General features: G+C 44.9%; 1 protein-coding gene across 2 annotated transcripts; it reads left to right on the forward strand.

Annotated features, from left to right (window-relative positions):
- Nucleotides 1-993: 993 nt before the first annotated feature.
- Nucleotides 994-15,946, forward strand: Akirin1 (akirin 1). Of its 2 annotated transcripts, XM_050161317.1 has the most exons (5): nucleotides 998-1,349; nucleotides 7,995-8,135; nucleotides 11,998-12,132; nucleotides 13,667-13,738; nucleotides 14,415-15,946. In XM_050161317.1, the coding sequence occupies exons 1-5, from the start codon at nucleotides 1,133-1,135 to the stop codon at nucleotides 14,423-14,425; spliced, it is 576 nt and encodes a 191-aa protein (XP_050017274.1). In that variant the 5' UTR covers nucleotides 998-1,132; the 3' UTR covers nucleotides 14,426-15,946. The 2 variants fall into 2 exon arrangements, with proteins under 2 accessions (XP_050017275.1, XP_050017274.1); XM_050161318.1 differs by lacking the exon at nucleotides 7,995-8,135 and having other exon boundaries at nucleotides 994-1,349.
- Nucleotides 15,947-20,753: the final 4,807 nt, after the last annotated feature.

Raw genomic sequence — 20,753 nt, forward strand, 5'->3', positions numbered from 1 at the left:
AACGAATATCTCAAGTTTGGACTGTCTGGGAAAGTCGATTATAAAGCTATGTTGAAGCCAGACTACAGGAGCCACGACCATTAATATATGAATAAGGCTTTGGACGGGGGCAGGGGGTCAGATCGCTCTGTTGATGAGTTGAAAGCACTGGAATTACTCCCCCAGAAAAATAATAACCACACAGGGTTATAAAAGCAGAACCTCCCTGTGTTCTATTCATTTTGCAGAATATCAAAAGCATTTTCCAGCCAAGAGTGCGGCAGAGAATCTAGATGGACCCGAGGAAGAGCTTGCCGGCGGCGTTGCCAAGTCAGATGAGGAAGCCAGCTGCCAAATCAGCTATCAGGGGAAGTTCCTAGCATTCTGGTAACACTTGCTTAGACGGTTTAAGCCAGCGAGTTCTCTGGTAGTTTTCTTTTCTTTTCCTTTTTCATCCTTTTTGAGTAACACATCCAGCTGATTAATGGACGTGTCATCTAGCTCCAAAATACATTCACTCATAACACACCTCTTCCAATTTTGCCCATGATAGCACAGGGTTCATGGATTAAATAAAGCCTATCCTCAGATAACCCGGCTATGTTTGTGAAGATTTCTTGGGACTCGGCGAAAAGCCCTTGATAACCCTTTAGAATCACCTCTTTTATCAGGGACAAGACTGCCCAAAAGCAGGTCACGCAGCCACGGGGAACCCCGGGTCTCCCTAGGTCTCTCCCATCCCGCCCCCCACCCCCACCCCCGACCCCAGACCCCTGCCGCGCAGGTGCGAAAGACCTCCGAGGCCACCCCAGCCCAGCTCGGGAAGGGGGGCCCTGGGAGGGGCGGAGGCGGGGACCTTCCCAGTGTTGCTAGGCGACCACGCTCTACGCCCAGACCGGCCCACTTCCTCCGCGGGGGGCGCCTCGGGCCGAGCCCAGGCCTGCGGACCTCCTGGAGAGGCTCTCTTCCGGCTTACCCCCCCTCCGCCGGGCGGTGGCGCACGCCCGTGACGTCACAGGAGGCGGGGCCAGCGCGGCTGCCGGTTGCCGGAGGCGCCATTGGAGCCGGCTTGGCTTGGGACCCGTGGCTCAGGAGTTGGGTCTTGGCCGCCGTTGTTGCCGCGTCTGCGTCTGGTCCTTGGCCCCTCTGCGGGATGGCGTGCGGGGCGACATTGAAGCGGCCTATGGAGTTCGAGGCAGCGCTGCTGAGCCCCGGTTCCCCGAAGCGGCGACGCTGTGCCCCTCTGTCCGGCCCCACTCCGGGCCTCCGGCCCCCGGACGCCGAGCCACCGCCGCTTCAGACGCAGATGCCGCCGACGAGTCTCCAACAGCCTGCCCTGCCCGGCAGCGAGCGTCGCCTTCCAACTCGGGGTAACCTGCACTGCTGCTGCGGACTTGGCAGGAAGCCAGGCCAGGGCGTGGGGGGTAGGGAGGGAGCGGGGGTCGCGGGCGCCGGCCGAAATCACCTCTGCACCTCACATCGGCCTTGGGAGAAAAAGGAACTGGGGTGCTGCTGGGCTCGGTTGCTTCCGGGGACAAGAGACATCCGGGAAGGGCAATGGCCCCGCTGTGTCGGTTTTCGGGGTTTCCTAGGGCTGGAAAACCTGGAGGGGTGGGCACCAAGATGAGGTGGGGAATACCCCCAGGTCGCCGAAGGCGTTTGGTGTCCCTGAAGCCCCTCCTGCCTCCGCTGTACGAAACCTCCCCGCAGATCCAGTGGGCCATGGAAAATTGGATTCTGCTCACGAACCCTGCCTTGAGTGGGGCGGGAGACCAATTAGAGAGGAGGGGGCGTGAGTGTGTGCGGCGCCGCACGGGGCTGGAGCTTGTAGGGAGACTTGATTTCTAGAAGTCTTTAGAGACCAGGAGCCACCCAGCAGCCGTGGAATAGGATTTCAGCCTATGTCTTCGAGGGACTGGCCATGTTTTATTGTATGGCTATTGTCTTGCCTCCTGTATGGCTGGGAGTGGGTAAGCTGAGCTGGTGGGCTAGTGTTTGAGAATCCTTCAGGATACAGAGATTCTGAACCCGAAATACAGATGTCTAATACGGTGACTTGACTTCATTTTGGCCAAGGCAAAAAGGAAGGACTCAGGTGACAGTCCAGATACCTATCGTGTTGCAGCAGGAGGAGGGAAAGTGCCACAGCATTCATATTCAGCGATTTCAAAGGGTTCCCAGACGTGAGCCCTCAAAGGGGGATTTGGTCCAATCGTTTCTTTGTATTGCTTAATTATTCTAAGCGTTAGCAAAACCTGTAATCCTTTTAAATCATTTTTCTCACCTTTTCAGTAGCTAGAGCCTTTAGTTTTTCATTTTCTCCCCCTGCATGGCCACTCGAAGGTGTTTGCTGCCACCAGCAGACCTCTCCAGCTTTGTCTCTGCGCGTGCTCCCTTCTGAATCCTAGACTCTTTAACCGGCGTCTCTGCCCTTTCCCCTAGAGCCACTTTGCTGTATCTTTACCCTTGAGTTTGTTAATCTCAGTAGTCACTTCCTTTGCTAATTTGTGACAGTGTCTCACTCTCTAGCTTGGCCTAGAATCCACATTGCAGCCCAGGCCTGTCATGAGCTCAGCAGTCCTCCTGCCTCAGCCTCACAAGTGCTGGACTCACAGACTTGAAACTCATCATGGCTGATCCCAAAAATCATTTCTAAATAGTCTCCCCTCCATTGCCTAGTCTGACCCATGATGGGATCTTTTCAATTTAAATGTCCTGATGACTCAATGTTATATATAACCTTACAGAATGACTGAACACTGGAAGTGGTTTTTTGTTTGTTTTTTATGAAGGGCCCCCAAAGCAGGGGAAGGCAGGGCGAAACAGAAAGATGGCTTGAGCCTAGAAATCCCACACCAGCCAGAGCAGTGTAGGAAGACCTCAGTTCAAAAAGGCAGAGGCATGGACGTCTATTTACATAAAAGTTTTTATTTTTATGTGCATTGGTGTTTTACTTGCACGTATGTCTGTGTGAGGGTGTCAGGTCCCCTAGAACTGAAGTTACAGGCAGGTATGAGCTGCCGCGTGGGTGCTGGGAATTGAAGCTGAGTCCTCTGAAGAGCAGCCAGTGCTCTTAACCACTGAGCCATCTCTCCAGCCCCAGAAGTTTTATTTTTTCAATACTTAATTTTCTGTTCAATTGTGTTGTGGTTCAGATGACCTTAGCTGTTAATGACATTGTTAAATGTATTCAGAAAATTGAATATGACAGGGTTTGCCTGGAGGTTGTGGTGCACACATTGAATCCTGGTACTTGGAAGGCAGAGGAAGGTGGACTGTCTGTGAGTTCAAGGCCATCCTGGTCTACAGAGTTCCAGGACAGCCAGGGCTGTTACAAAGAGAACCCCCCCCCCCGAAAAATATGGCAGACTTCTAGAATGAGGCCTCTTTTTGTTGTTGGAGGTGGTGGGTTTGGAACCCAGAGTTTCAGTCATGTTCTGGGGAAAATAAATGCCCAGAATTCTGTTAATGCTTTTTTTTTAAGTTTTTTTATTTACTTATTTATTGTTTTTGTTTTTTGTTTTGTTGAGACAGGGTTTCTCTGTGGCTTTGGAGCCTGTCCTGAAACTAACTCTTGTAGACCAGGCTGGCCTCGAACTCATATAGAGATCCGCCTGCCTCTGCTTCCCAAGTGCTGGGATTAAAGGCGAGCGCCGCCACCACCCGGAAAGTTTTTAATTTATTAAACATACCCCACCCTCATATTTCTTACTGCTTATTGGATTTTGGTTCTGTCAGTCATGAAATATGAAGCATTAATACATTATTTAATGCTTTTTTTTTTGCAATTTTCAAGTGATTTTATTTTATTTTTTTAGTCTCTGAGAGTTTATCTCTCCTCTCTTTTGTTGTATTTCTTACATCTTTTTTCTTTCTTTTTTTTTGATGTATTTAATGCTTTTTAAAATGTATTTAACTTTATTTTATGTGCATTGGTCTGACAGTATCAGATCCCTGGAACTGGAGTTATGGAGCTGCCACGAGGGTGCTGGGAATTGAACTCAGGTCCCCTAGAAGAACAGCCAGTGCATTTAACCACTGAACCATCTCTCCAGCCCCCTGTTTAATGCTTTTTATCTTAAGTAAAAAATGCCTTCTGGACTCAAAGATAAATAGGAGAGATGCTGTCAATTGCTCTACAAATAGAATAAGATTTGGCTCTCCATACTGTAATCTCAGCACATAATGTAATCTCAGAAGCAAAAACAGGATTACTACAAACTCAGGGCCAACCTGGTCTATATGAGTTCCAAGCTACCCAGGTCTTATCCAGACCCTGCCACAGAACTCCAGAAAACAGTGATATCATCTAAGGGGGAAATGAATGTAACAATCTGATTTTTGCATTTTCCTTCTCTTTTTCCTCACTCTTTGGGGAGTTTGGGGGAAGGGAGACATGTAGCTTAGGCTGGTCTTGAATTCAGTAGATAACTAAGGATGACTGAACTCAGCCTTCTGAGCTCTAGGTTTCAGGCATGTCTTGATTTTGAATCAATCTGGCTTTATTGGACTAGCACCCCTCTTGTTAATGTTGTGTAGCCAGGGATGAGTTTGAACTTCTATTCTTCCTGCCTCCACCTCCTCTATACTGAGTGGGATTACAGACTCCTGCTACCATGCCTACCTTGGGACTGAGTTTTTTTGTGGGATGGGGGGTTAAGACAAAGTTTCTTTAGGTAACCCTGGTTGGCCGGGTGCTGGGATTCAAGGTCTGCTCCCCCATACTCACACAGGGAGGGCTGAGTCTTGCAGAGCAAGTTAGTTGTGGCTTGTAGTAGTCTAGAAACACTGTAGAATTTTGGGGAGGAATTTAGCCTGATAAATAACCGGGAAGCTAAAAGCTAACTAATAGAATGGAGGATTAAAAGCATAACTGTTACAAAGAAATTTGCATTTTTAAAATAAATGCTATTTCCTGTTTTAGGAGGTCTTGAGAAGAAAGTCACAGCATGTTCTTGCGTAGATTGTAGTTGGCATCCTGGACTGGGTAGCGGATCCTAGCCTTGAAGTTGTGTTTGCACTGTGCACCCTGCTGTGCAGCAGAGCCCTCTGCCCTCGTGCTTGTCCTTTCTTGTTTCAGAGCAGTTGCTCACATCCTTGCACTGAATAAATCTGGCAGGTATGCACTTGAGGAGCAGGACTTTTTTAAAAAGCCTCTCTGTATTCAAGAATCTAGAGGCTGGATTTCATGCTTTTGTTAAAGAAAAACATTGCTGTGTTGGTTCTAGCATTTAGGCAGAGTTAGTTTACCTAGATGTGCAACTCCTGGACCATACCTTCATCAGCACCATTAATTCATTCTGTGGTTTTGGTTCTCATTACTTGTTCAGATAGGCATTTTCCGTTTACATTGAACGACTAGAATAAAGATTTGAAATGGCTTCCTAAAATTGCCATGGCAAAGTGGTATTATGAGTTTAAGACTATAATTTCTGGTCTTTAGACTGGTCTGGAATTTGTTACATAGGCCAGAATGGCCTCAGACTTCGAAGTGATCCTCCTGCCTCCATCCCCCTCCTCCCTGTACTGGAATCACAAGCTTTGGTCACCATGGATGCAGTCTCTGCTTTTGTTATGGGGGCTTTATAGTATCTGAAGAAGGAATTTAGTATTATGCCACTATATATAAAAACTTGAAACCCACATCGTTCTGGACTCTTGTCTCCAAGAATATAGTTTTATGGTTGCTAATTGGTGTTTCCTGCATATTGGCAGATTCAGTTTGTGATGACTAACTCAAAATAATCATTTGAGTCCTAGCAAACATTGTCTATTATATCACCTTTCTTTATTTTTCCAGTGCTGGAAATTGAACATAGATTGTATGTGAAACCAGTGCTCTACCACTGAGCTGTATCCTCGGCCCTCAGTTTACTTTTAAGATAGTCTTGCTGAGGTGCTTGGACTGGTGAAGCCTTGATCTTGGGGTCCTCTTTCCTTGGCCCCCAGAGAAGCTGGGATTACAGGTTGGCATCACCAGGCCCAGCTCAGAAATGTTTTGGGGTCATGACTGGCTTGAGAACACATGTTTGTAAGGTCTCACTTAGCCCAAGCTGACCTTGACCTAACATTGCTCCTCTGGTTGCTATTTCCCAATCACAGGCCTGGGCTACCAAGCAGCTTGTTTTTTGAGATGGTGTCTCATGTAGCTCAGACTGTTCTCAAGCTCTTTTTGTAATCGAGGATAACTTTGGATTCCTGATTCTCCTGCCTACCTCCTTCCAAGTGCTGGGGTTATTACAGGCATGGGCTTGCCACCACACCCAACTCAAGCTTTTTTTTTTTTAAGAATTAGTTTTATTTTTAATTCTGTGTGGGTTTTTTTTTGTTGTGTGGTTGGTTTTTTTTTTTTTTGTTTGTTTGTTTGTTTTTGAGACTAGGTTTCTCTGTGTAGCCCTATTTGTTCTGAAATTCACTCTTTGTAGACCAGGATGACCTTGAATTTACAGAGATCCTCCCAAGTGCTGGGATTACAGTGCTGGGAGCTCCACCAGCACTGCCTGGCCTTTAGAAACACTTCTAATGAGCCATGAAAATCCCAAACAGTAGCCCTGAGCTTCTCCCCTGTCTTCTTTTGTCCAGACTGTTGCATTTAATGGTTTTTGCTGTGTACCACCGTCTTCTCACGCGCGACAAAAACTTGTTAAGAAGCCTTTCATGATAAGAGATTTACCCTTAATACTGTGTTTTGTGGAATTGTAAAACTGAACTAAGACAGCGAGATTGCTTTAAATTTAAGACTAAGGTGGACTACAGTTTGAAGCAGATGATGCTGACACACCTTTAATCCCAGTGCTTGGAAAATAGAGAAGAACTGCAGGAAGAGGCACACAGTCCTCTCAGCTCCAGCGGGATCAAGACCAGCCTAGGCTCTACAGGAGACTCTTTCCAAAAACAAAACAAATTGAAAATAACAACATGGCTTATTTTACTTTAAATTGTAGCAGCGAATGCAGCAAAATTCAGGTCTGACTTGCTTGTTTAACATGGGAAAAAAAATTAAGGAAATTGATTGGAAGGCTTAACCAAAATAGCTGTTATTTTAGGAATTAAATTTTTTTTAAGTTTGTTTATCTTTATTTTATGTATATGAGTGTTTTCCTCCATGTTTGACTGTACCACTTGCATGCCTGGTGCTGTGGAGGCCAGAATAGTACTTAGATTCCCTGGAACTGGAGTTAAAGACTGTTATAAGCCCCATATCGGTGCTGGGAATCAAATCCAGGTCCTCCAGAGGAACAGTCAGGGCTCTTAACTGCTGAGCCATCTCTCCAGCCCTTATTCTAGGCATTTAAAATGTTTTAAAATTTGCTCCAAAGCTACACAGAAAAACCCGGTCTTGAAAAAAGTTTTAAAATGTATTATGTTGGCTAGGCGGTGGTGGCGCACGCCTTTAATCCCAGCACTTGGGAGGCAGAGGCAGGCAGATCTCTGTGAGTTCGAGACCAGCCTGGTCTACAAAAGCTAGTTCCAGGACAGGCTCCAAAACCAGAGAAACCCTGTCTCAAAAAAAAAAAAAAACAAAAAACAAAAAAATAAAAATAAAAATAAAATGTATTATGTTGTCTGCTTGACACATGTGTGGCGGTCAGAGAACAACTGTAGAGCTGGTTGTCTCCTTACAGTTTGTCAGGAACTGAACTTGGGGCACCAGACTTGCACAGCAGACACCTTTATGCACTGAGCCATCTTACCAGCTCCATATATAGTCAGAATAAAAACACTGAGTCTTGAGCTCTAGGACTGGCATGTGTGAACATTTACCTGTTAATAACATGGAGATGAGGAAGAGACCTGTATGACAAAGAAAATATTTAGTCAGAATATCTTCTTTGGGCTGGGATTTATCTCATTGGTAGAGTGCAGGGCTAATGTGGAAAATACTCAGTTTAAACCCCAGCATCTTCTCGAATAAAATAATAAGACCTTTCTTACCTATCTTCTCAAAGTTTTTAGGGATGGGAAGTTTGAAGAAATGACCACAAATGAATGTTCAAGTTTTTTTTCTTTTATAGAACAAATTTTTCAGAACATAAAACAAGAATACAGCCGTTATCAGAGGTGGAGACATTTAGAGGTTGTTCTCAGTCAGAGTGAAGCCTGTACTTCAGAAAGCCAGCCTCCCTCCTCAGCACTCACCGCACCAAGTTCTCCAGGTAAACATATTTGGTGTTGAGAATCTGGTTCAGAATTTGTGAGCTTAGTTTTGTGATGAACATCTATGACCCTGGCATTTAAGAAGCTAAGACCAGGATGGTGCGTTTGAAACCAGCTTGTGGTCTATAACAGCACTCTGTCTCAAAACAGTATCCCCTGTTAGCAGCAGTGTGTCCTTTAGCCACCTGTGCTGGGTGACTTTCTCAGTACTGTGACAACCTGACAAATTAGGCAGGAAGGTTATGGTTTCAGATGGTATTGTTCTTCGGGGCAGCAGAGACATGGGGAAGTGACTTGGTTCATGTAGTGAGCTTTTGGCTTCCTCTTCATATGGTACAGACCAGGAAATGGGGGTGACATGGAACCAGATGCAGAAACATAAACTTCAAAGGCCTGTCCTAGTGACCTATTTGCACCTGTTGGGCCTCATCTTTTAAGACACCACAACCTTCAAAATAATACAACAAGCTGGGAACAAGCCCTTAAAACATGGAGTTATGGGGGATGTTCTAGATTCAAACCATAAGATGGAGCTAAGTTATTTCTTATTTAAACTTACTAATTAAGTTTTTTTTTCTTAGATGTTTGCTTTGAGGTTTTGTGTTTGGTTTGGGCAAGTTAGTTTGTTTTGGTGATTTGTTTTTATTTTATGTGCACTGGTATTTTCCCTGCAGGTATCTATGTGTCTGTGGAGATGTCATATTCCCTAAAACGGGAGTTACAGACAGCTGTGAACTGCCATATGGGTGCTAGGGATTGAATCTGGGTCCTCTCTTAACCACTGAGCCATCTTTCCAGCCCCTGGGCAAGTTGTTTTTAAGATAGGGCATTACCTTGTAGCCCTGGCTGGCCTGGAACTCCCAGGGATCCTCTTTGTCTCCTGGGTGCTAGGATTAAAGTTGTGTGCCACCATGCCTTGTCCCTCATTTTGTTGTTGAGACAATGTCTCTGTATGTAGCCCTGGCTAGGCTGGAACTCAGTATAAAGACCAAGATGTCCTCCAACTTGTGGAGGTCTTGCTTGCTATCTACACCCTTGAGCTATCACACCCAGCAAAGCTAAAAATCCAGTGCTTCTATGCATTAATCTTATTTTAGGCACATTAATAGAAGCCATATGTGGCATTATATTGGGCAAGCAACTGTGGGAAATTTGTTTTAGAAAGTTCTGTTGGACAGTCCTGTTTAGTAACCTTGACGTGTAGTTTGCGAGGGCAGTGCTCTAAAATCTCAGGATTTGACATTGTCTCTGTCACTTAGTGAACTAGACTTGCCTGTTTTGTCCCTGTAAATGGTGAACAGGCTAGTGTTGCAAACTTCCATTCCTAAAACAGTTGAAAGTTTGTTTTCCTCTCTTCTCTCTTCTCTCTTTTCTCTCTCTTTCAGGGTGGGATTTCAATACAGTTTCTCTGTGTAGCCCTGGATATCCTTGAACTCAATCTGTAGATCAGGTTGTCCTCAAACTCAAAGAATCTGCCTGCCTCTGCCTGTGTGCTGGGATTAAAGGAGTGCCACCGCCAGGCCAGAAATACAATGTTAAAGTAGTAGAAAACAATGTAAGTAGAGAAATGGTGAGTGGCTAGATGTTTCAGTCATGTTTCATTTGTAGATTTAAAAAAAAAAAAAAAAAAAAAACTTTGTTTAGTTTAAGAGGAAAAAGCCACAAAAGATTTGTTTCAAGGTGGTAAGTAGCTTAAATACTGACAAGAAAGAAGAAACAGATTCTAGACTGACATCTGAGGCCTGGGCTAGAGTTTGGTCTTTATATTGATTTATAAGGTTGTTCTTTTAATCATCAGGCAGGAGAAGTCCTGTGGAATCTGTTGCTCCAGAATCAAACTTTTGCTGTCTTCTTTTGGCCTCACTTCAAAAGTAGAAGAAGCTTGCTATAATCTTATCCCTTCCAATTTTGCTGAGTGTTTTGAGTGAGCTTATTTGATAAAACATGTTTACATCTGAAATCTTAGCCCCCAAGAAGCTGAAAATTACAGTTTTGATTTCCATAGCCTCTGCTGGTAAAGCAACAAAACAGAAAAAGAGGCCCATAGGTAAGAGATTCATTATTAGGTAGCAGAGAATGATCTTGACCCCAATTCCTTATCCTGATGCCTCCAAGTGCTGGGTTTATAGGAGTCTGATTAGTCACAAAAGGAGCATGAGTTAATAAAGGTGTAATCACTGGTCCAGTTGGTAGAGTGCTTGCCTCGCGTGCTGATGAAGCCCTGAGTGGTATCCCCAACACCAGTATTCAGAGAGGCCGAGGAAGAAGGATCAGAAGTTAAAGGTTATTTGGGGATACTAACAATTTGAAGGCCAGCCTGGACTTCTTGAGACCATTTCCAAAAAGGGAGTCGTAGGAGGTTAATGTCAGTACTTGTTTTATATTGTGAGCAGGTCCTCTGGTCCTAAGCCCCAGACTCCCTATAGCTTACAGAATTACTTGCGGATCCTAAAAGTAAAAGATGCCCTGGCCCTGCCCTGCTACAGAATCATCATCAGAAAGTGTATTTTTGGTGTCTGTTTTACAGACTTTTCTAATCTGATGTCCACGGGAGTGAGGTACATGTACCCCCAGGGTAGCTGTGAATGAAGTCTAATACAAAGTCATGAACTTTAGACATTTTGAGTGACGGAGTCTAGTGTTAAACACCTTTAATTTCAGCACTCGGAGGCAGAGACAGGTAGATCTCCATGAGTTACAGGCCAGCCTGGTTGACATAGCAAGTTCAGGCCAGCCAGGACTATATTAAAAAAAAAAACAAAAACAAAAAAAAAAAAACCTTGAAAACATTTTTTTATCTTTCCGTATATCTTGATTATACAGTTAGTTAGTTCTCAGGCATGAATTTTGTAGATGACAGTGTTGTGTGTCCCAGTATGTGAGAAAGTTGGATACCTCTGAGTGATTTCCGATGACCTTATGTTCTAAATGTATTTTTCCTAATCAAGACTGAAGGCAGAGGTAGGTGGATCTCTGTGAGTTCAAGGCCAGCCTGATCTATAGGAGTTAGTGCCAGGACAGGCTCCAAAGCCTGTCTTGAAAGAAAGTCTCGAAAAACAAAAAAAAAAACAAAAAAACAAAAAAAAAAACAAACAAAAAAAAAAGACTGGAGGCTTCAGCTTTAAGCTTTTGGTTCTGGTCTTTCGTGGGCTATGAACCCAGATTATTAGGACTCAGCTAGCACATGGCACATGTCTGTTACCCTGCTGCTCAGTTTACCCTTAGTTTTGCTTCTAGAGCACAGACCAGGGAAATAGCTCCGTCTATACAGGGCATGGCCAAGGGCCTGAGTTGGAGTCCCCAGAACGCACATTTAAAAAAACCTAATGTGGGGGCTGGAGAGATGGCTCGGTGGTTGAGAGCGCTGCCTGCTCTTTCAAGGGTCCTGAGTTCAGTTCCCAGCAGCCATGTGGTGGCTCACAGCCATCTGTGGTGAGGTCTGGTGCCCTCTTCTGGCCTGCGGACATGCACACAGACGGAATATTGTATACATAAAAAAAAATTATTGTGACAGTGCACATTTGTGATCTTAGCACTTAGAGGTGGAGATGGGCAAGATCCCTAGGGCTCCCTGACCAGCCAGGCTAGCCTAGTTTTTGTGTATTTTGAGTATTTCTCTGAAGGTCATTAATTCTGAACCATAGAACAGGAATATGTTGTGTAAAGAAGATTTGTCTTTTTAGGGGGATAGGGAATACTTGAGGTTCAAGCCTTGAATTAGGCAAGTGCCCTACACCAATCTTTGATTTTTGAGGGTCTTTCCCATTTGTGTCTCAAACTCCATACTTTTTGCCTGTATGTAAGTAGCTGAGTTTATAGGCATTTGCCACTGCACCTGGCTTATGTTTATGTTTTTGCCAGGTTCTTCCTGGATGAAGAAGGACCAGCCCACCTTTACCCTTCGACAAGTGGGGATATTATGTGAGCGCATCCTAAAAGACTATGAAGATAAAGTCCGGGAGGAGTATGAGCAGATCCTCAGCACCAAACTCGCAGGTAGGTTGAGGCATGGGCTGCTGCCGTTAATGTAACTCAGAAAAGAGGGCTCGTGCAAGAGAGCTTCTGGAGTTGTGAGCACTGCAGCTACTCTTTGGGGTCACAGGTGTTACTTCCACATTATATGAGAACTCATTTACATTTCTAAAAGCAGATAAACCAAACTATATGTAGGAATTTTCTGGAACTATAGGCATTGAGTAGGCCACCAACTGGCAAATAGGTGGTTGACTTATGGTGCTGATTTCCTAACAGGTGTCAGCAATTTTTCAGTGCAGCGTCACCAGCATGTTCAAAATTTCTGCACTAAAGTTAAGCGTTCTTTGGGAGGTATGGTAGAAAAAAGCAACTATAGGTCAACTGAGGCTGGAAAAAAGGTGGTTATTAGTAATGACAAGTAGAGCCTTGTGTGATCAAGCATCGTAATGGGGCTGGTGTGGCTCAGCAGTTAGAGTGCTTCCTGTTCTCCCAGAGGACCTGAGTTCAGTTCCCAGCACCCATGTTGGGTGGCTCGAGACCACCTATAACTCCAGCTCTGGCTGATCCAACACTGTCTAGACTCCAAGGGCACTAGCACCCAAATGCACATACCAACACATAATACATACAAAAAATATTAAAGAGCTGGGCGGTGGTGACGCACGTCTTTAATCCCAGCACTCGGGAAGCAGAGAGAGGCAGGCAAATCTCTGAGTTCTAGGCCAGCCTGGTCTACAAGAACTAGTTCCAGGGCTGGAGAGATGGCTCAGCAGTTAAGAGCACTGCCTGCTCTTCCAAAGGTCCTGAGTTCAATTCCTAGCAACCACATGGTGGCTCACAACCATCTGTAATAGGGTCTGGTGCCCTTTTCTGGCCTGCAGGCATACACACAGAATATTGTATGCATAATAAATAAATGGGTATTTAAAAAAAAAAAAAAAAAAGAACTAGTTCCAGGACAGGCTCCAAAGCAACACAGAGAAACCCTTTCGGGGGGGATTATTAATAAAAATTAATCTGTCGTGAGGCAGAAGCAGGCAGATCTGTCTGAGTTCAAGGCCAGCCTGGTCTTAAGAGTATGTTCCAGGACAGCTAGGGCTGTTACAGAGAGAAACCCTTCCTTGAAAAACCAAAATGAATAAATAGAAATAAATCTGGAACTTACCATGTGGACCAGGCTAGCTTCAAATCAAGAGCTCCCTCAAGGAATGGGCTTCCAAGGCTGAGCCACCATTCTCAGCTTATTTTTTTCCTTTATTTTCTTAGTTGGGGATCCACCTCGCCCATTTGTGTTTAGACAAGCCCTCTATTGCTGACCACACTGTAATCCTACTCATTCATATTTTCATTTTGTGATAAAGAAAGGACTTGAGGGCTTCAAATTTACATATCTTTGTTCTTGGAGACAGTGGGTAGTAGGTGGAATTACAGAGAGAAAAGAGAATGTTTGAGAGTGCAAACAGGGAAAACAGATTTCAGCCTGCTTCGTAAGTTGCCTAAGGGCTTAGGGATGGGTTTCTAGGATAAGTATATACTCTTTACTATATCTTCACAGAACAGTATGAATCTTTTGTGAAGTTCACACATGATCAGATCATGCGGCGATATGGGACAAGGCCAACAAGCTGTAAGTTTACCAAGTTTTTCTTTAAAATTTCTAAGTTCTAAGATTTTGCTTGGGAGTATTTTGTGTCCTGAGAGCAGAAGGCCCTGGGTTGTTGCTCTTGCAGAGGACCCAGACTCAGTATCCACATGGCGGCTCACAAACACCTTTAACTTCAACTCCGGATCTGATGCCTCCTCCTGATCTCCGAGGGCACCTGGCACACACATGGTGCACAAGCATATATACAGGCAAAATAAAATACTCATGCATAAAATAAATATATCTGAAAAATAAACGGTTTGAAAGACCTTGTAAAGTCAAGTGATTAAGAATACTTTGGTGTCCAGAACAATATCAAACCACTAAACCCTAATTTTACATAGTCCTCACAGTATCCTATGAGGTGGGGCTTTTATTATTGACCCCACTGTGTTGTACTTAGAGATGTGTCTCCAGCACCAGTCTCTGTTACTTCTTTTCTCCAAAAAGGTGGCTCCGGTTAGTTTATGGAGGTTGATTATCTAGGGTCAAGATTTCTTAATTCTAAATATTTGAAATACTTGACAGATTTCTTAAATTCTGCCTTTTAAGTGGTAGCTCAGCACTATTTGATCGTTTACTGCTAGTGTGTGTTTTAAAAGCATGATGACTGCATCTTCATTGTTCTTTCCGTTTGTCTTTTAACCCTAAATTGCAGATGTATCCTGAAGCCTTCTTGCCTATCTGGGTACCAGGTGTGACCTCAAGAGATGGCTGCTGTACACTTTTTGCAACTGGTTTGATATCACATTTCAGCTCCAACTTTGCATCCTGAGAACACTTAAATGTTTCTGCAGGTCCATTTTATACAACTTGAAAGACCTTAAAACTTTCTGGTTGCCACAGCATATCTTTCTTTTCTGCTCATCCACTACACAGCTGTGCCCTACTGCGATAGGTTTTCCAAACAAAAGTACCTGGAGCAGCAGTTTAGCAAAGAATGCCTTCAGTGGCACGCAACACGTGGAGTTTCCCCAAGCACAGCTCTGTGAGAACTGTGTGAGTGTGTGTGTGTGTGTGCGTCTGTGTGTTTTAAGTTATTATTTGTATTGTGCAAAACTTTTTTTGATCTTGGGGATTCTGGCTGTGAATTTGATGCACGACAATTATGGTTAGAAACATTTTTTTGGTCTACAGAAGATCATTAATGTTTGGTGACCATATAAGTTGTAACAGTGGATTGTTTTATGTGTAGGTATTATCGTTAAATACAGGGACTGTTTCCAGGCACAGAATTTGAATCATAAGTTAGGATGGACATTAGACATGATTATGATGCTGTAGGGAAGGTCTGCAGTCCTAAATCTGCAAATACATGGTGAGAAATTAGAACAAACTGGAGCCGGGCCATCAACACATGGACTCTGCCTAGCTGTGCTGGAAAACTACTTTGACTCCAAGCCTTAAAATACCCTGTGGAGTCTGAGCTCACCTCATTCATACAGTCAAGGAGCTCCCTGTTCCCTGGACACTGAACTTTTACAGGGAAAAGTTCTCCCCTGGAGCTGAACATCAGGGTGTGCTCGGAGCGTAACACGGGGAATGCAGGGCTGGGCCAGGCCTTGCAGCACTGCTACTTGGGAGGAGCCACTTCACCTTCTCATCGGTTTCAACAAAGAATCTGGATCTTTTGTCCAGATTCCCCCAGACTCCCCTAAGGTGTCCGTGTTCAACTGTTAGAACTTGGTTTTGGCAACCCCCTGCCTAAAGTCACTTTTTGGCTGTTCTTTGCCTTGGTCCCGAGGCTGTGAGCAGAAAGCAGCCTCTGTGTTGAGGAGGTGGGAGTTAAGTATACATTTATTTTTACTGTGACTTGTTCAGGACCACATTATACAAAATGCCTTGTTTCCTTTACTGTTGTTTTGGAAAGGAAAGTTTTATTAAAATTGTTGTAGTTTGAATATAGAATAGTTTTATTAATTATGGCTTTATTTTGGAAAACTCTTGAGTTTTAATTCAAATGTTTGCCAATACCTTCCAAAGTAAGGTGATATTCAGAGACAGTTGTTGAGATCTGATAGCTTACGGACATTTCTGGGGTATTCACATTTGAAGATTCCTTATTAATGAATGTCTTTGACTTAAATCTAACCAAAAACTGCAACATTATTCTTTGTACATTTTCATTATATAGTGTTAACAAGCTTAGTTGCAAACAAATAAAATCCTTAAGCTATTTGTTTACCTTGCCTTCTTGGTACTGTGATAATGTGTACTCAGATAATTCTAAGGCTGCTATAACCATTCCCATAGTTCAGCAACCTGTTGAGATTTACAGACGCCTAGAGTCCACCTTCGCTCTTTTAATAATTAAAGAATGATTGACTCACATAAAGGACAGCTTTTTTCATCTCTTCTTTCTTTAGGGCAGTTACTCGTTCCTTGAAGAGGAGCCGTAGTAATGTTTTTGATGGCGTGGCTAAAGGCCTGTGAGGGGCCACGTCCCAAAGGCTGCTCACCCAAGGCCTATTAGACACCAGTGTGCTCCCTTACTAAGTGTCGGCCAGCTACTTTGATGAGTAACAGTCATGCCACCCTCTCAACTGCTAGCAGGGCCTGCAGGCTGCTCTTAGCTTACCCATTGGGACCACTGAGTATGATACCACTATGGTTGGCCTTAAGGGCATTAAGGCTACACACAGGAGACCTGGAAGCCTGTGGGTCTTTGAAGTTCAAGGTCATCCTTGGCCAACATCTCATTAAAGGCCAGTTGATGAGACCCTGTATGTATATATGTGTGTGTGTATGTGCAAGCATGTGTGTGTGTTAAAAAAAATTAACTTCTAGGGATAGATAGAACTTAAGGGTATTTCCCGGGTAGGGAAATTCCATTGTCTTACGGAAATCCTAACTTAATAAAACCTACAAAAACTACAAGGATGCATTGGAATGTGTAATTTCAGAAAAAACCTGTCTGGGAGAGACTTAAGTTACTCAGCTAGGTGTGGTGACTCACACTGATAAGTTTTGCCTTTTTGACAGTACTGGGGTTGGACCTAGTGCTTCACAAATGCTGGGCAAGATGACTACCACTGGGCTATTTCTTTGTCACTATAATAATGACCCTATGTGCCTCAGAGGAGGAAGAGTGCTAGGTGATCCAAGAGTCAGGGTTAGAGTGGGCTGGGGATGCAGCTTAGTTGGTACTGTGTGTTCAGCATGCACAAAAACCTGGGTTTGGTCTCTAGTACGACTTGAAAGCACAGATGTGGCCCATGTCTGTATCGCAGCACTTAGGATGTGGAACTAAGGAGAAGATTAAGGCCCATAGCACATGATAAGTTGGAAGCTTGTGCTCTGTGAGAGCCTTTCTGACAGTGACATGTACTGCCCTAGCAAGGACCCAGGTCTGGTAACTCACAATCACATGTAACTACAGTTCCAGGGGATCTGATGCCTCTGACCTCGGGTACCCATACAACATGCACATTCCCCTACACATAGACATAATTAGAAACGACAGCCTCCGGGATTATTTTTAATCAAATGGTTTCCATACACTCACTGGGCAAGGTTGCTCACACCAAGATACCAATATTTGAGAAGTACAAAGGTCAAGATGGTAGTTCAAGGCCAGTCAAGAGTTATTTAAAGCTCTCAAAAAGGAGCCTGTCAGTAGTAGCACCTCTACTCCCAGCACTTGGTAGACAGAGGTAGGGGAATCCACGTTAGAGGCCAGCCTGGTCTACAGGATGAGTTCCAGGATAGCCAGAGCTGCACACAGACACCTTGTCTGAAAAAAAAAAAAAAAAAAAAAGGAGCTGGAAAGATAGCTCAGGGGTTAAGAGCGCTGCCTTAGAGAATAAAGGAAAGCGGCTGACATCCTCATGCCCCAATGTGTGTGCACACCTGAATGTGTGTATTCTCTCACACACGATTTAAAACGTCAGTGAGATGGTAATGCTAGGAACTGGATGGCTAACCTAGATTGTAAGGGCTTCTAAGGTGTGCTGCATACACGGTACTTTATACCCCTTCATTTTATACTTTTATAGCATCCTGTGATGCATTTGCTTCGTGACTTCCACCACTATTTTGAGCTCTGTATCACTATGGCCCTTTATCTCTTGTCTCCTGGTGAGGGGCTAGCTGAAGTGCGCATCTATATTCTGCAGTAACCTAGGACTTGGCTCAACTCCCAGCTCAGATGATTCAAGCCTTGTCTCGGCTCTCAGTCTAGTGGCCAGAAGGGTAATATGGCTCCCTACTTTGTTAGGTATTATGTGCCTCTAGGAAAGAGCAGTGTTCGCTAGGGAAAGCCCCTCAGCCCAGGCAGTGGCCTGCAATGGGGTCTGCTCTTAGGATGCTGACGCAGTAACAGCTATTGTGGTTTCTGAAACCAGACTGCAGTGTGTTAAACTATGCTGAGAACGTGTGGAAGGTGTAGTAGACTCTGGTTAGCTTTACCATGCCACTTTAGAACCCTCATTTGGTGAGCCAGGAGGCAGCACCTTACATCAAGAGGAATTATATAGTCCAGGCTGTCTTCTCTCTGAGGCTGGCGGTGATCTTGAGTTTATCCTCCTTCCTCCACCTCCCAAGTGCTGAGATGACAGGTTTGCAGCCCCACAATACCTAGTTGTGTATTGCCTCTAGGGTTGAAATCCAGCACTCTTACCAACCGAGTCACATTCCTAGCTCAAGGGGATTCTTTTTGTTTTTTTTTTTCCACAGTCTTCCTATATAGTTCTGGCTGTCCTGGAATTCACTATATAGACTAGAATGGCCTTATTCACAGAAAACCACTCTGACTCCCAAGAGCCCAAGGGTGTAGGGTAAAAGAGACCAAGGAAAACCAACACGACCCTAGCTTAACCCCCAGGGCCATGGCTTGAAATTTTAGGAATCCCTAAGCTTGCCCCAGAATCAGGCTAAAACCCATCAATCCCAAGCCATCCTGGAAAGCTCTGCCCCCCACCCACCCCTCATTGTACTCCTCTTCAGTTTCCTGCCGCTTCTCACCCTAGAGGCAGCCACCCTCCGAGATTCTTCCTTCCCAGTAAATCCCTTGAGTGAGGTTTGTTGTGGGACGAGACCGTTTTGCTGGAGCAGAGCCTAGCTAAGACTGGGGAAGCTTTTCCTAGAGTAGTTGTGCTTGCACTAGGGAAACCTTTCCCCAGAGCAGAGCAGTTAGCTGCTACACTTAGGGTGACTGTGGTGTTCCTTGGCTCCCAACTGCCAGGACACCTTTCCATCCGAGCTGCAACGCTTGCAGAAGGGAGTTAGTTACGTCTGGCATCTTGAGCCTGACATTTTGCTCACTTGGCTTTAGAAATTCATGGTTTGTTCAACTTCCTCCATCTCCAAATGGAATTCACACAGTCTGGTTTCTGTCCTGCAGCTCAATTACCAGCCTGGGAGTTTCCAGTATCATGGCCTTCTCTTGTGCCAGGCTTCTTTTTTTGGGGGGTGGGGGCGGTTCGAGACAGGGTTTCTCTGTATAGCCTTGGCTGTCCTAGATCTAGCTCTTGTACACCAGGCTTGAACTCACAGAGATCCGCCTGCCTCTGCCTCATGAGTGCTGAGATTAAGGGCGTGCGCCAAAACTGCCCAGAGTGCCAGGCTTCTTAAGCTAATACTTTGTTTAGATCTGCTTAGTAGTAAAGTTTCCACTATGTGAATGGGCCCAAGATAGAAGGCATGGGAGTGGATGCCTAGGGTACCTTGCCCCATCAGTGAAGCCCAGACACCTGGTCCTCAGGCAGCCACTGAATTTTGTTCAGAGGGATTGGGCTGGGGCCCTAGGCCTGAGTTCCAAGAGTCTTGGAGTCTTGATGCTGCAGAGATGAAGACAGGCATAAAGTTCTTTGCTTCATTATGCAGTCCTAAAGAAGCATTGAGGAAGTTGTGGAAGGTAGGGACTCAGAGAGGACCCAAAAGTTCATGTCTCTGCTTCGGGATATAAGCACAGAATTCCAGAAGCCTGGGCACCATAGCAACAATGGCTCAGATATGGTTCCTGCTTGGTTTGGGAGTTGTGGCTTTTTTTTTCCAGCCTTTACATTCAAGGAAAGGCCAGTGTTGCCTGTGAGGACCCCGTTGTCTAGTAGTAGGGACCCACTCATTCATACTTAGATCTACAGCAGACATTGATAGGGCTGACAGACAGTGCCCTCATGAAGGGCTTAAAAATGTCTGAAGAGCCAGGTGTTGGTGGTACACACCTTTAATCCCAGCAGTCAGGAGGCAGAGGGAAGTGGGCCAATCTCTGTGAGTTCAAGGCCAGCCTGGTCTACAGAGCAAGTTCCAGAACAGCCAGGGCTGTTATACAGAGAATCCCAGTCTCAAAAAGCCAAAAAGGAAAGAAAAAAAAGAGAAAACTTAGCAAAAGCTTATACCTTAGTTCTCTCAAAACAGTAAGATGGAAGCCAGCCGGTGGTGGCGCACGCCTTTAATCCCAACACTCGGGAGGCAGAGGCAGGCCGATCTCTGTGAGTTCGAGGCCAGCCTGGTCTACAAGAGCTAGTGCCAGGACAGGAACCAAAGAGCTGCGGAGAAGAAACCCTGTCTCGAAAAATTAAAAAAAAAAAAAAACAGTAAGATGGAGAGCTCTGCCCCCACCCCCAAGACTGAACTGTACTTTAAACAGAACACAGGGCTCCAGTTTATCAGATTTCCCACTGCTACTGTCATTCCTCAGACCGAGGCCAGGGATCGTTTGTGATTGAACACATGCCTGTGCAGTCAGTTTTTAATATTGGGCCCCGTTTGGCTCTGCAAACACTGCGATTGTCCTTTGCACTATTGCTGCATAATATTTCCAAGGAGAGGTATAATAAAGTCTGTATTCTTAAAAAACTGGTCATGAAGATGGATTGAAGAACTGGGGACAAGAAGTAGATACTGAAAACTCGTGAAAGGACTCTGCTTTTACCTGCCTGAGGAACTGAAAAGTTGCTGCCACCAAGAAGTAAGAAACCAAGGGCGGGGGGGGGGGGGGGGGGGGGGGGGGGGGGGGGAGGGGGGGGGGGGGGAGAAGCGCAGGGGGGGGGGGGGG

Source organism: Alexandromys fortis, unplaced genomic scaffold (genome assembly GCF_014885135.2).
Source record: "Alexandromys fortis isolate MF-2015 unplaced genomic scaffold, M_Fortis_MF-2015_v1.1 scaffold_122, whole genome shotgun sequence".
In the NCBI taxonomy this organism is placed as follows: Eukaryota; Metazoa; Chordata; class Mammalia; order Rodentia; family Cricetidae; genus Alexandromys; species Alexandromys fortis.